The sequence below is a fragment of the Barbus barbus genome (genome assembly GCF_936440315.1).
Source record: "Barbus barbus genome assembly, chromosome: 41".
Lineage (NCBI taxonomy): Eukaryota > Metazoa > Chordata > Actinopteri > Cypriniformes > Cyprinidae > Barbus > Barbus barbus.
In genome coordinates, this window is record NC_136719.1 from 16,639,066 (window position 1) to 16,655,454 (window position 16,389).

General features: G+C 36.5%; 1 protein-coding gene across 1 annotated transcript; it reads left to right on the forward strand.

The window, feature by feature from the left end:
• The first annotated feature begins 1,872 nt into the window (after positions 1-1,872).
• On the forward strand, positions 1,873-10,874 carry LOC306860549 (solute carrier family 26 member 10-like). The gene is made up of 18 exons (XM_079402291.1): positions 1,873-2,323; positions 3,328-3,438; positions 3,648-3,805; positions 3,929-4,093; positions 4,235-4,387; positions 4,601-4,683; positions 5,322-5,469; positions 5,575-5,688; positions 5,897-5,974; positions 6,223-6,318; positions 6,429-6,535; positions 7,488-7,557; positions 7,746-7,925; positions 8,929-8,983; positions 9,089-9,177; positions 9,268-9,322; positions 9,396-9,502; positions 9,583-10,874. Exons 1-18 carry the CDS (start codon positions 2,059-2,061, stop codon positions 9,619-9,621), a joined length of 2,073 nt encoding a protein of 690 aa, XP_079258417.1. The 5' UTR covers positions 1,873-2,058; the 3' UTR covers positions 9,622-10,874.
• The last annotated feature ends 5,515 nt before the right edge of the window (positions 10,875-16,389 follow it).

The following is a 16,389-nucleotide window of genomic DNA, read 5'->3' on the forward strand; positions in this document are numbered from 1 at the left end:
ATTATAATAATTAATCATTTATAATACGTAATAAATTAATACTTAAAGATTAAAGTTTAAGTTTTGTTATATTTTATTTCAGTTAACGTGTTTTATTTCAAATAAAGTGTATTTTTGTGGTTTTAGTTTTAGTTAACATAATAACCCTGATTGAGACATAAAAACTAGCAGTACCACCTCAACCAACAGTTTGCAGTGTGACAGCAGCCTGTCCAGTCTGAGCCGGTGCAGGTGCATGGCATTCTGCACAAACCAACAAACAACATGGTCAGGAAGAGGATCATTCATGCGTCCTAATACTGGGCTATTACAAAAACAACTGTTCCATTTATATTGTATCGGTCTTTGTTTTATGGGTTGGATACTTTGTGAGATTGCAATCTCGGGCACCCGTGACATTGTCTAGAGGTACAAACGGCAATGGTTTTGTTGGCTGAGCCAGAGCTAGAGTGATCTCCACCACGTTCACACTAAAACTCAGAGGCTCACCCATTTTTCATTGCAGTTTAACAACGTAAGTTACTCTTCAGACAATAGAAAATACTTGACAATGGCAATGAAGAACATTCAACTGGCTCATTCCAAATTGACACTCTGGGCTTCCCCTTAACTACTAAGTAGCCTTAAAAGTGTATCTGTTAAAGTAATACTTCACCCAGACATGAAAATTTGCTTTTTCACCCTATGTATAGATGAGTTTGTTTCTTTATCAGAACAGATTTGAAGAAATGGATCCTCTGCAGTGGATGCCATCAGAATGAGAGTTCAAACAGCTGATAAAAGCGCCACAATAATCCACAAGTAATTCATATGACTCCAGTCCATCAGTTACATTCTTTTAAAGTAAAATAAGAAAAAAATCATCATTAAGATGTTTTAACTTTAAACCGTTGCTTCTGGCCAAAATACGAGTTCATAATCCATAATAATGCTTCCTCCAGTAAAAAAAAGTCCCCTTTTGTCTTCTCACATCAAAACCTACCAACATATTTGTTTAGAATTCTGGAATGTTTTTACTTGTAAATAGTGCTTGATCTGTGCATATTTCTCTCCTGATTCAGATGAGACAACTATTTCACTGGAGAAACCAATATTATGTTTAGAAACTTGTATTTTAGCCGGAATCAACAACACATGTTTATTACAAACACCTAGCTTTTCAATTCAGAAATAATTCATTTAATTAATTTATCGACAGGAGCCATGTGGATTACTTGTGGATTATTGTCATGTTTTTAACTCTCATTCTGATGGCACCCATTCACTGCAGAGGATTGGTGAGCAAGTGCATAGTGCTAAATTTCTTCAAATCTGTTCCGATGAAGAACCAAACTCATCTACATCTTGGATGGCCCGAGTATTTTTGAGTGAACTATTCCTTTAATGAAATAAAAGGACACAGTGCACGCTTACCAGAGTCATATTGCGGTTTGATCAGTGAGGCAAAGAAAAAATATATGATTACGCTTCACAAGGCAGCTTCGGTTCCTCAAAGCCCAATAAGATAGTAGAAAGGCAGGGAGAAATCGACCCCCTCTCGGAAATGACCACCTCTAATAATCAGTAATAGTTGTGGTTTGAGGTTTCACCTCAAACAATAGCACTTTGATCATCATGCAGATGTCACACAGAGCAATACATTGTACACTTTCTATACACCATGGCTCCTCATGTCATAGACATGAAGACAGAGTCTGTTTGAAGAGTTACAGCCATGATTAGGAGGGAATGAGAGCAGGTCTATGTGTTAAAGATGAGAGTGGTCATGCCATTGATTGTTTTGTAAAAGCCTTTAGCAGTAGGACCTGGAAGAGGTTTTTCAAGAATACCTATGAGACTGTTTCATAAAAGTAGGATGTTTTTTTGCAGTTTGACTTTATATATATAAAAAAAAGACACTGGTGTTCAATTGGCTCCAGTACTTGACAGGAAAATACAATTGTTCCTGATGTCAAATTCCAGCGACTCCTGCTATAAATGAGGGGTTGGGCACTTGTTTGGAGCAGTTTAACTCAGAAGATTATTTACCTTGCTCTCCGAAGAACACTTTAGGACGAGATGAGCGCATCAGTGGCCGTGTATAGAAATATATACACTGAGGATCGCTTCAGACAGACGTATGGTACGGAAGACCAGTCTAGAGGGAGAGAGCGGCTCCGCGACAGACTGGCGCAGAGATGCAGCTGCTCTCAGGTGGACTGTCTTCACCTGCTCAAGAAGAGACTGCCCGTGTGCAGCTGGCTGCCAAAATACAAGCTCAAGAAATGGCTTTTAGGAGATATCATAGCGGGACTGACTGTTGGAATAGTACACATTCCCCAAGGTAAAAACAAACAAACAAACAAACTTTAATTTACGCTATGAAATAGGCTAGAAGAGAAAGAAATGGTTCGAGAATATGAAACAAGTTTTTAAATAAAATCAGGTTAGGATCATTCACGTGAACATAGTTTTGGAACGACTTTGATGAGAGAAACGTATTAAATCGATTTTTTTATGGCTGGCTACTTTGATATATACTCAAAAAGTAGCCTATAAAAATAGTTGCTTGTGCAAAATTCGTTATATAATTAATTATACATCATGTAAGTTATACACACATTTTAAAAAAGAAAAATCGTTTTAATATGTTATGTTTTTAATAATAACACTTTTAATAAGAAAATGTTATGAACTTTTATAAACGTTCGTAATATTTTCAAATTAATTAATAGATAAATAGCCTAAATAAAGTCTTAACCATCACTTTAGAGGAGTTAAATAATTTAACTGCGACTTGAATACACGTGATTATACAAAAGTTAATAATTATTTTAAAAAGGTGTTTTCTATTGTGTGTATATATATATATATATATATATGAAATATACAGGGATTTTTTTAGAACAAATATCGACGTTTTCTTATGAGTAGATTCGCCCTGAACAAAATAATAAATCGGTTAAAAATATAATTTTTCTTTTTTTTTTTTACTTTTCTTGTCACATGACAGCAATATGGCGCCCCATGTGTTCGTTATACTTGTGGGGGTCAGTTTGAGATTGTTGACCGAAAAACAATAATAACAACAACAATAATAATAACAAAACAACAACAATAATTCCAATATTGATAACATTCATAACAGAAACTGCACATTGAATTAGAATCAGAATGAGCTTTATTGCCAGGTGTGTTTACACATACGAAGAATTTGTTTTAGTGACAGAAAAAAATAAGACTGAATTTAAATTTTAATGTAGTTTTAATTTAGTGAATTAAATGTATCATGTATTTGACCCATATTCAAGACACCATAAATGATAAAACATACTGTTTGTTTGCTAGGAATGGCCTTTGCTTTGTTGACATCAGTGGCCCCTGTCTATGGCCTTTACACGTCCTTCTTCCCTGTAGTGCTCTATATGCTCTTCGGCACTGGTCACCACGTTTCTACAGGTAAAAGAATTTAATTTAGTATAGCACTTTGGAAAAACTGTGTTTTATTTAAAAATGTGGTTCCACAAAGTTTCCATGAATTCGTTCACTTAGGCTATCACATTTTGGGGACCAGTACTCCCAAGAGTGCTTGAATATTTACAATGTTATTAATCTGCAACCATGTTTAACCAGTGTCAGTCATAATTTGAAGAGTTTGACTTTTGCAGGTACCTTTGCTGTGTTGAGTTTGATGACTGGTTCAGTGGTGGAGCAACTAGTTCCCATCCCACTCGCTCTGAACTCCAGTAGCCCAGAGGCCGCAGAGTTTGAGGCCCAGAGGATTGGGGTGGCATCAGCTGTAGCATTTCTCTCAGGCATAATGATGGTAAGACAATTCTGCTGTTTTTAAAACACATAGCATCCGTGTGTTTTAGTTAACCAGTTTGTTGTCTGATGAAATGTTAGACTCAGAATTATGATAGCATGTTGCTTGTTTTTATTGTTCCAGCTCTGCATGTGTGGGCTCCAGTTGGGTTTCCTTTCCACTTACCTCTCAGAACCAATTGTTAAGGCGTTTACAAGTGCAGCCGCCTTCCATGTGACTGTCTCACAGCTGCAAAGCATGTTGGGATTACGACTTCCCCGATATGCTGGTGCCTTCTCTCTTTTTAAGGTCAGAAATGGTTGAATACAGACTGTTTTTTTTCAGTTCTGGTTACTAGTGGAATAATGATTTAAAACTACTATAATTATCACTAGTATCTCTCACTATTCCTGGGCACAAATGAGTCTGCAGCTCCTTTTAAACCCACAGACTCTGGCATCAGTGATGGTGAATGTGCCCCACACTAATTTGGCTGAGCTGGTGATCTCACTGCTTTGCCTGGCTGTTCTGGTGCCAGTTAAAGAGGTCAACTCACACTTTCGGGAGCGTCTGCGCACTCCCATCCCCATGGAGATCATCACTGTGAGTTTGCACTCCTCAACAGATATTTAGAAGATCTAGAACATTTTTGTAATGTGTGAATTACAGACATAAATAAGCAAATGAACTTTTGTACAAATATTTGTCATTCACCAGACAAGTAGTCCAGTATAATGAGAGTTTCATCATCAACCCTATTTCTACTGTTGTCTGCACTGTGAAAACTAATCTTCCATTCTCTTGTGGCTCCTGCAGGTAATAATTGCAACAGGAATTACATATGCCTTTTCCCTGGATTCCAAATATGACATACAGATAGTAGGACATATTCCAGCAGGGTAATATATATATATATTTTTTAAAATACATATATTTTTAATAATATACAGATTTTAAAAAGTCTCTTATGTTTACCAAGGGCTGAATTTATTTGATCAAAATACAGTAAAATAATTTGATTTGAAACATTTCTTCTTATTATTAATAATGTTAAAAACGGTTTGATTAATATAAATGCAAAAATATTTAATAAATCACTTAATAATAAATTTGTGGAAACCTTAGTGTGTTTTGTCAGGATTTATTAACAAAAAGAATATTCAAAAGTACAGCATTTATTTGAAATAAAAATATTCAGGAACAGAGTAAAAGTCTTTACTGTCACTTTTGATCAGTTTAATGTATTGATATATTGAAGTATGAATAATATAATATAATAATATATTATAAGAAGCTGTTGTCAGACTCCTTGTGCAAACAAAAATCTTACTGGATAATTGCAATAATTGGCAAAATGAATGTTTGGAAATGTAAACTTATATTTCTTACTGACACTCTACAGCAAATGATAGAAATAACTGACTTAAAACCATTTTTAGCTGGTGAAAATACTAGTGTTCTAATAATTTTGGCCACCACTGCATGTACATCCTGCAGTTTAACTATAATTTAAAGCTAAATATTTACTACTTTTCAGCTTCCCCGAGCCACGGCTGCCTGCATTGGAGACGGTTCCACAAATTGCCGGTGACACAGTTGCTATCACCCTTGTTGCTTACGCTGTGTCTGTATCGCTAGCCATGATTTATGCTGATAAGCATGGATACTCCATTGATCCAAATCAGGTATACTATGTCTGAAAAGTTCTGAAAAATGTTCCTGGGTTTGACTGGTTGAGAATAGATTTGTAAATATCATCAAAAAACAATGTTCTTTCATTTTTGCTGTAGGAGCTTCTAGCACATGGGATCTCCAACACTGTGTCATCTCTCTTCACATGTTTCCCAAACTCAGCTACACTGGCCACCACAAACATACTGGAGAGTGCCGGAGGTCACACACAGGTATTGGTTTGTTTGAGATCACCTCTGCTGTTCTTATTCCATGTTAGAAAACTGAGCAATGTTATTTCAGTAAAGGTCCCGCTGAGATAATATAATGAATGTTTACCGCAGTACATGCTAGAAGTGTAAGTTGACCATTTTTCTGTGCGAGATTGTCAAAGATAGTAGGAGTTCAATACAATAATATCCTTTTTCTGTACTTCAACAGCTTGCAGGACTGTTCACAAGTCTGGTTGTTCTTATTGTACTTCTGCTAATAGGACCTCTGTTTTACTTTCTACCCAAGGTAAGACACATATGCAATGAATTTATCTTCTAATGTAACATATTTCAGAATGAAACAGTATTTTCTTAAGAGAAACGCTTTGGATAAATGCATCTTATAAATGCACCAAAATCAATGTAAATATTGTCTTATAGGTCATAGACATTTGGTAACAAAACAAATAGGGTAATTTTGGATTTCATGCTATTTTTAAGGAATTATCAATATAACCTTTAGCATTCCTGTCTCTCTCCTTTCTCTTCATCCAGGCAGTGCTTGCATGTATAAATGTGACCAGCCTGAGACAGATGTTCCTGCTATTTCAGGATCTCCCAGACCTTTGGCGAATTAGCAAAATAGATTTTGTACGGTTTTACCACCACTTGTTCCCAGTTAAGCACTAAATATGTTTAATTTCTGAATGACAATGAGTCCAGCTGATTAATTTAAATTCTTGTTACATATGTTTGAACAGATGGTGTGGCTTGTGACCTGGCTGTCAGTAGTTGTGCTAAATGTAGACCTGGGCCTGGCCATTGGGGTGGTCTTCTCAATGATGACCGTTATATGTCGTACACAGAGGTAAAAATACTATGACACTTTCCATTATGACTCTTTGGGCTTTCATATACTCGCTTCATGAGATATTTAGTATAAATTAAAGCAAGGTGTACTAACTTCAGGGTCATGACCTGCACTAAAAGGAAATTATTCTGATTTCACTCTAATCTGTGCTATAAACACATAAATGAGTGAAAAATATTCTGTTAGAAAAGAAAATATAATAGATTATGAAAAATTATATAAATAAAAATAGATTAAACCCCTATGGCTAAAGGCAGAATGAATTTAGCTCTATACCTGTTAAAAAATTCTAAGCATGTTTTTCCAAACTATTTATGATCGAAACAACACCATGCAACATATTGGAAGCGAGAAATTATTTTTGTATAGCAAGCAATAAAATTACTCCTGAATGTATTTGCTGAAGAAATGCATGCACAGGTTTCACATTAAACATGAATTATTGTGTAATTTAATATTTTAATAATAAAGAAACTGTCCATGGATTTAGGGTACTTCTTTATAAACCTAATTAAATGTACGCTTAGATTTCACAAGGGTTTTGAAACATATAACATGTAAAAAAGGGATCCTCTGGGAGAAAGATTGGGAACCACTGAATTAGAGTGTGTGTATCATCCTGGCTGTATAGCGATAATGATATTATCAATCCAACTAGAGCAGCCCCAGTGAAACGAGGTATTGAGTACATAATATAATTGAGATTGAAACTACCTAATTAGATTTGTGTATTTATCTGCTTTAATAATCATGTTTACTACATCCTTTAATTATGCGTTCCAAAGCTCAGGGGCTGTATAAAAACAGCGAACCAGTATCCCTTACAGACCCCTGTGTTCCAAAACAACCTTCCTCTCCTGGCGGATATGAAATTCACATTTAAGGAAAGGGGAGATAAAGTTGAGACAAAAAGATGTCCCTGAACTCATAGTAAACTTTCTGTTTTCAGGGCCAACTGCTCTGTGTTAGGAAGAGCTGCCAACACAGAGATTTACAGATCCATCAACAACCATAATAAAGTGAGTCAACAGTCATCATATTAAGTTTCTTTTCTTATTACCACACATATTGTAATTTACTATGATTAGAATTGGGCCTTGTGCTTTTGCAAAGTAAATCGATTAACCGTTGCTGCATTTGTCTTAATCACATCTGTGTTGCGTAACTGCCAATGTGGTTATACCCTCTTCATCTCTCTGTACCATAGTGCTATGAAGTCCCTGGTGTGAAGATCCTGACCTACAATGGGCCCATCTACTATGGGAACCGTAGCTTTTTTAAGGCTGATATGGCTCAGCTTCTGGGCCTCACCCCTGAGAGGACACGCAGTCGAGAGAAAGCCCTGAAGGCCATTGAGAAGAGAGAGAGCGAGGCCATTAGCTCTGTAGTAAGATGATCAATCCATCAGTTTATATGCTCCTCAAGTTTAGGAGTTTATTTTAGCTTACTTACCCCAAAAAATGTCCCCTGGCATTTTATGTTTTACATTATATCTGAATGTTCATAAGCCACATTCAACGCTATTGTAAATGCACAGCTGCACATTCTGTGTTGAAGGCATAGTTCACCCAAAAATGAAAAATCGTTCATCATTTACCCTCATGATGTTCCAAAACCATAAGAAAGTGGTTAAGTTTTAAACAAAAAATAAGATATTATATTCTCGGTCTCTCCATTGAAAACCAACACTTCCCAAAGAAGATCCCAAAATAATTAATTTAGGCTTTTGAGCTTCCCCTTTGCCTTATGTCATGTGCCCTATGGATGTGTTTTTATCATTGTTTAGATAAATAAAAGCCTAAATTAAATCTGTTCATCATATAAAGTGATCATATACCTTCACATTACCTGGATAATCATAAACTGCTCAATTCATATAGATTCATTTAATGATGCCTTTATGAACTTTTTGGATCTTGGAAGTCTAAACTTTCAATGGAGGGACAGAAACGTCTTAGATTCTGTACGTCTCTTTATGTTTCAAAGATTAAAGTCTTATGCATTTGGAACAACGTGACGGTGAGTAAATGATGACATCATTTTTATTTTTGGGTGAACTATCCCTTTAATGAGCCATGTTGCTTGTAATTATACAATTAGAATATTGAACTATATTACTTGGTGGAAGAATGGTTTATTAATATAATAATAAGTTTAAAGTCAACTGTTGCTGTGGTTTTATTTGACTTGCATTTAAGTGGTTTTAAAATCTAGTGGCTTTTTGCTTTCATAACCTCTGAAAGGCTTTACTTGTAATCAAGCCTGCATTATTATCTTGTTATGATATTATATTGATATTTGCCTTGATATTTTGGAGATTTTGTTCTAGCAACAACAAAATAACATATTTAAAGAAAACATCTGATTGGATGACTGTATTGTTTTTCAAGGAACAAGGAGTTACAGACAGTTCATTTTCTTCAAAGAATGACTTGTTCAGATCAGGTGCATCCCCACTTGTTCAAGTAATATCAAAAATCACAATATAGAGTCTTTTATTTCAGTTGTTTCACTCTTCTATGTTTTGTTTTTTTTAATTGTTCACTGCAGAGATGGCTGAGGGTGAAGTCGAGGCTACATTAATAGACTGCAGCAGTGTCATTTTCGTGGATGTTGCAGGAGCTCGGTTATTCATACAGGTGAGCCAAACTTTATAGGTTTTGTTTAGACACCCATCAACATTGACATGAAAAATGCCTTATGTTTACGGTACTTATATTCTGCCACAGATGTGCATGGAGTGCCAGAAGATAGGGGTACGGATATACCTGGCTAACTGCAATGGTGAGTTTTCACATACTGTATACTTAAACCTTTCAAACAATTTCCATAGGGTAATATTTTCTCTCTCCTGTAGAGAGTGTACTGAAGATTCTCACATCTAGCGGGCTGATGAACTACATGAATCCTCAGCATATTTTTGTTACAATTCATGATGCAGTGGTCTACATACAACAGCAGCGGGTATGATGCAAAACCTTCTTCATGAATGTGATTTCATATCTCAACAAAACATTTAAAAATGTAATTGTTTTGTTTGACAGGAGAAACCTCCCGAGAACAACACAATGGTTTGGGTGTGATCTATTTGACACAAAGTAATGCAAGACTGAGACTCAATACAGGACCTAAAGAACCAGTTGGTGACTTCAAGTGTGTCAGAGAAATGGCTTAAAGTCATTCCAGCATTTATTTCGACTCAACATGCTGTGATGAGTTTGTCAGGGCTATCAGTGGTTGTTTTAATGAAAATTCATTGTCATAAACATTTTAATTTGAATGAACGACCAGTAATGTGTGACCAGCACAAAAATGTTCATGTTATCAATGCAATGGATTTTTTATGGAGAGGTGTTCTAATCTCTTTTCCATTGCACTGGTAAAAAAAAAAAAAACCCTGGTCAATCAATAAGATTCATGCTTTTTATCAGTTACCCAAAGCCACTGTTGTTACATAAAACTAGAGTTGGTGGCACTCAGATTATTTTGCTGATCGGCAGTAAACAGCTTGGTTCGCTTGTTTCTGTACTCTTGTATTTGGTGTTGGTTAAGAAACACCATAGTAAATACAAAAATGTGAATGGCTGTTTGAAAACATGCATATATTGTTTGACTCATTTTCTTTGCCATGGCAGAAACCAAAAACGCACCTCTTTGTGTACTGGAACAGCTGTGTTTTTCAGCTTTTATTAATACCATCTACTGTCAGAGAGTGAAACTGAAACTGTTATTCAGCCTCTGGGTGTTTTGTGCATTGGTCCAAAATCGGACCAAATATTTGTGCCGGACATTCATGTTAATGTGAACCAGACTTAACATTGCCAACCATGATTAACAGCAGTGTTAATGATATTTCCAGCCCTGCAAACTCCATGTGTAGGCAACCAAGATCAAATATAGTTATTTTATTATGTATGTCTGAATCTTTTCAATTCATCAAAAGTGGCTGAATATGTTTTTTTTTATGAAAATGGATGTTCTGATCTTGCCATCTTTTACATTTAAAGTAAACATAAATGCTGTACATGTTACCAAAATGTCCTTCCATGAGCTAGATATTATTTATGCAATATTCATATTTAATCATTACATGGTAAAAGATTACCAAGAGACCAAACCAAGAAATAATGGTCTTTGATTTAATTTGAAATAAATATTTCTCTTTCACTGGACAATTCATTTTTCTTTACAGTGTCATTTAAAACACAAATTATAAAATCATAATATCATAAAATCATAATAAAGTCTGCAAGTGAAATACTACTGACTATCTTATTATAACCTGTTAGTACCTTGACCTGATAAAAAATACTGTTCAAACAGACTAAAAATTCTCAAATAATTTTTCTGTTTAATGTTTGATGTCTGTGATATTTCAAAGACCCCTCTCAGGAGAACACCAGTTTTTTTTCTTTAAAGCTCAAGAAATATTACACTAATTGGCTGAATGGAAATCAGCCCACATTACTGGTGCACAGGACTGCCCAGCTGCCACTGCTGGCATCTTGCAGCCACACTGGATGTTGGTGTTATACAAAAGGCTTAAAATAGTAACTGTTTTCAAATGATGATGTGATCTGACATTGGTTTTTATTTGTTCTATGAAGACGTTTCATTTAGGGAGACAAAACCAATGCTTTAAAATGTAAGGGATATTGTTATTGTAACTTTATTGATCAGTTAAATATACAGAAAAAAATGCTCATCATATTTATGAATTACATCATTGTGGTTCAACAGAAAAAAATCTAAACAAATAAAATAAGAGAGACCGGGGAAAGCTGTCTCAAGGGCAAACTGTTTTTTTTTCTTGCCCTTACTGGTGGATCTGGGATATGATTCTATAAATAAATTACTTATAAAAATAAACTTTCGTTGAGATATATCAATAAGGGATAGAAAAACCCCACATGTGCCAGCTGTAAAATTTCCTATCAACTTAATGGACGCTCTGATGAGCTGCCGCCATCTCGTGGCTTGAAAAGGAAATTGCCACATTTAATAAATTGACAGTAAAATATATTTAAGATACAGCTGCCAAATGTATTTTTAGCTAATAGGGTAAGATGTATTATGCATCAGCCAATCTGTTAATAAAGGGAAATAAACAGAAACATGTTATTTTATTGGCAAAGTAGGCTACAAAATGTAACATTATTTAAAAGGAAAGATACCCAAATAGTCTACTTATTTTCTTTAATATCTCTCTTCAAAATAAAAACAATATTTTTAACTCCACTTAAAAACAAACATCAAACAAGTGTCCACGAATCCATCATTAACACATATGTACAAAAACCTTTGGTATTCAACATAGTCACATACAACTGTTTTCAAAAGACCCCAAATTACTTCCACCTCCAAACTGTTCTGAGATGAAATGACACAATTACTGTCCCAATTCATGTCCTCTCTGGCCTTGTTTTATAAAGGCTCGTTTGATATGGAGCGAATTTTATGCCAATATTGATCAAACAAATCCAGTGTTTTACAAATAAACACAATCTTCTACTCTCAAGCAAACACAAAGTGATTTGCAAATACAAAACTCTATTTGAGAGAAAATGCAGACGTATGGATAAGAGGTACAGAGAATGTATCAGTTTTTATAGGGAAAGCCTGCCTAGTTAAATGTTTAGCCATGTCACTCCTGATTTTTGAACTAATCAATCATGTTAACAACTTTACAGCACTTGTTGTGAATTTCACTGACATTGTAGTTGGGTTGCTTTGTGAAAACATCTAAATGGTTAATTATAGAGACAGTAAGACAGAAACTCACCTGTTCGCCACTCATATTGGTATGAAAAGGTAAAGAGGTGTTTCAGGTCTCAGGAGACTGAAACACCAAACGCAAATGAGTCTCACAGTTGTAACACACAATACATATATTTGTCCATACGTCTGCATTTTCTCTCAAATAGAGTTTTGTATTTGCAAATCCTTTTGCGTTTGTTTGAGAGTCGAGCAAAGCAGATTGTGTTTATTTGTAAAACACTGGATTTGTTTCATGAATATTGGCACAAAATTTGCTCCATAGTACTGCAGGAATATCTTGCCCTTACAAAACTTCACATTAAAAGTGTAAAAATAACATACAATAAATATGAAGTAGGGTACAACGAGCTAAAGGCACACCTTAAGGAATAACGTGCTATTCACTGTGCCTAAAATGTATAATTGCAGAAAAAATATATATTGAACATTAATGGAGCAACAGATTTTGTGTAAAAATAAATCACACAAGTCGTTTATTTTGTTTAAAAATCTTATAAATGTATGAGGTGGCAAGGGGAGCCTTTTACCCCACACAAAAGGTTCACCAGCATGGGGTAAAAGGCACACAGTCTGGGAATCTACGTCACGCCGCGCTGAATTCCGCCATGTTTTAGGTCACACTCAGGAGCGCGCAGTGTAAACACACGCAAATCACCACAGAAAAAAGCAGACGGTTTACTATTAATATTTTTTTTAAAACCATCTTACATACTCTTAGAATAAAACGGACTAATATCTAAATCTCTTTAAATAATTAAAAAAAAAAAAAAACGCTCTGTGGTTTGTCTGAGAGGCTGCAAATATTCATTATTCAGTCTCCTTACAGTGGTACTGAGGCTAACTGCTAAAACACTTTGGTTAGAGTAGCAAAACCATGCCTATTTTTTTTAAAGGGGAGATTACATAGCTAGATCTCAAACAGTGAATTGTTTAGCATTGTTATCACAGTATTGCCCAGTAAATCTGCTCAGTGTAAAGAATTAAGCCATTATAGAGGTAACAGAACCTACTGTAAGCTGCTTTGAAACAGTGTGTGTTGTGGAAGTGGCCGGGGATCAAAGAGCTGCCACAGATAATATTTCCATATATGATTTTCTTTTTTTTTGCAGTGTGAGGGCTTACAGTTTAATGAAAATCACTGTATTTATTTAATCTACAGAGATCAATTACTAAACCATATCTTATTTGAGTTACCGAGTTTCAGTTTAACTTTCATCCGAGTTCTGTAGTGAATGTAGACATTTTAAAGACTATTATGTTATGTTTATGTGATTCAAATTAAGATCGCGTTGGAATGATTAACGCTTACTGTATCAACATAGCGTTAATCAAAAGCAGAGGTTTTTCATGCAGACATCGATAAGGGCTATGGCATCTATTAATGTCTGAAGGAAATACCTCTGCTTTTTCAGCTTTCTAAGGCTGAAAAAAAGCACGTTTTTCACACCGGCCGTGTATAGGCTATGGCAAATGATGTAAAGTGAGCCTTAACAACTCCAACGCGATCTTAAGTAGAATAATAGAAATATTAAATAATATCAACCTCTGTATTCACTCTATTATCCAGTCTCTGCTGTAGCTTTCGTGACCTAAATTCCCAGAATGCATTGCTGCTATGACGACACATTCCCAGACTCTATAGATACAAATACTTCAGCTAAAATAATGTTGTTTTTTTTTATAATGTCTGAGTTAATACTAGTTTAAAACAATCACTTTAGCGAAGTTTGTACTATTTTCTGCTTATTTTGAAAAATATTTTTGTTTAATGAAACATTTTATATTTTGAAATTTAAAAACTCTTAGCTTCATCAGAATGAGATGACACTTGGTGACTTTTGTCACATTAGCAATATGAACACAAAAAAATAATGGACATGATTCGGATATGTTAAAGGGTCAAAAAAAAAAATAGTCACACTTGACTTCTTTGCGGTCAAAAATGACCGACATAGGAAATACAAAACAATGTGAAATGTCAGTGAATCTTTTGGTGGTACAAACTACAAATCAGCCACTGGTCAGAAAAAAAAGTGTACAGCAATCAAGGGGTGACTGTCTAGAATATCAGGAGTGCAAAATAGACACCCACACATGCGCACACACGCACACACACACACAGACACACACACAGAGAAATGAGCTGGTAAGACAATTTTAGGGTTGGTGACTGCAGAGCTGGTGACTGCAGAGCTGGTCCCTGCGCGGCTCGTGCCTCATCGGCTGGTCCCTCCGCGGCTGGTCCCTCAACAGCTCGTGCCTCAATGGCTGGTAACTATGTGGCTGATCCCTCCACGGCTAGTGCATCCATGGCTGGTGCCTCTATGGCTGGTGCCTCCGCGGCACGTGCCTCAATGGCTGGTCGCCTCTGCGGCTGGTCCCTCCATGGCTCATGCCTCAACGGCTGGTCCCTCCACTGCTCGTGCCTCAATGGCTGGTCCCGCCACGTCTCATGCCTCAATGGCTGGTGCATCCACGGCTCGTGCCTCAACGGTTGGTCCTTCCACGGCTTGTGCTTCTATGGCTGGTCCCGCCACGTCTCGTGCCTCAATGGCTGGTCCCTCTGCTGCTGGTCCCTCCGCAGCTGGTCCCTCCACGGCTCGTGTCTCAACGGTTGGTCCTTCCACGGTTTGTGCTTCTATGGCTGGTCCCGCCACGTCTCGTGCCTCAATGGCTGGTCCCTCTGCTGCTGGTCCCTCCGCAGCTGGTCCCTCCACGGCTCGTGTCTCAACGGTTGGTCCTTCCACGGTTTGTGCCTCTATGGCTGGTCCCTCCACGTCTCATGCCTCAACGGCTGGTGCATCCACAGCTCGTGCCTCAACGGTTGGTCCTTCCACGGCTTGTGCTTCTATGGTTTCTGCCGGAAGAGCATTAGGTGGTTTGTTAAGTAAAATGAAATCATGTCCAGATCTTAGTTTTTCCATATATACACAACTTTATGAATCGTTGGTTGACCCAGTTTTGTTTTATGCTGCAGGAGTTTGGGGTTCCGGAGAAGTGTCTGAATGTAACTCAGTTCAATACCGAGCACTAAGATGCTTCCTTGGTGTGCATAAATTTGCTACAAAGTTAGCTGTGGAGGGGGACGCAGGATGGGTTCCGTGCATTGTTAAACAAAGCTGTGAAATGGTGCGATTATGGAACCGTCTTGTTAGTCTGCCTGAGGAAAGGTTAACAAAGAAAATTTTTTACTGGGATAAAACTAATTTTCATCCATGGTTTAGAGATATTTCCGTTATTTTAGCAAATTCAGATATGAATATAATGTTACAAAATAACCTAAACTGTAATATTAATCATGTCAAACAGCAGTTGGGTGTAAAATACAAGGAACAATGGAAGAAGGATATTTGGAATAAGCCAAAACTTAGAAATTATGTACAATTTAAAATGGATTATAAAACAGAATTATATCTCTTGTGTAATTTAACGAGAAGACAAAGATCTCTCTGTGCCCAACTAAGAACTGGCACCCTGCCTTTGGCAGTGGAAGTGGGGCGATTTAAAGGAATACCTCAGTATTCACGATTATGTGAATTTTGTGACACTAATGTGGTTGAGGATGATTTCCATTTTATCTTTCATTGCTCCTTGTATTGTGATTTGAGAGAATCATTATTTGAATTAATCCAGTTGGAAAATTCTGATTTATTTTGGAAGCAGGAAGCTGAAATTATGTATTGGTTATTTGAAAATAAGGTCTTTGCTTTAGTTAAATTTGTGGAAAAGGCCTGGCATAGACGTCAAAGTATTCTATACCCCGTATGAGGAGTATATAGATATATTTGTGTTTGTCTGGTAATGTTGTCTTTTACTTTGTATTATGTCACGTGGCTATGATTTGTTATATGTTGCAGTGTCTAATAAGCCCTTGTGGGCTGGGCATCCATTATGATGTATGACACTTAAATAAATCAAATCAATCAATCAATCTATGGCTGGTCCCTCCACGTCTCGTGCCTCAATGGCTGGTCCCTCTGCTGCTGGTCCCTCCACGGCTCGTGTCTCAACGGTTGGTCCTTCCACGGTTTGTGCCTCTATGGCTGGTCCCTCCATGGCTCGTGCCTCAATGG

Bases quoted from the DNA above. Each gene is read 5' to 3' on its own strand.
- LOC306860549 (XM_079402291.1), top strand. From the start codon at position 2,059: ATGAGCGCATCAGTGGCCGTGTATAGAAATATATACACTGAGGATCGC. The intron at 4,094-4,234 runs GTCAGAAATGGT...TTAAACCCACAG, and splicing joins GTGCCTTCTCTCTTTTTAAG to ACTCTGGCATCAGTGATGGT. The intron at 5,470-5,574 runs GTATACTATGTC...TTTTTGCTGTAG, and splicing joins ACTCCATTGATCCAAATCAG to GAGCTTCTAGCACATGGGAT.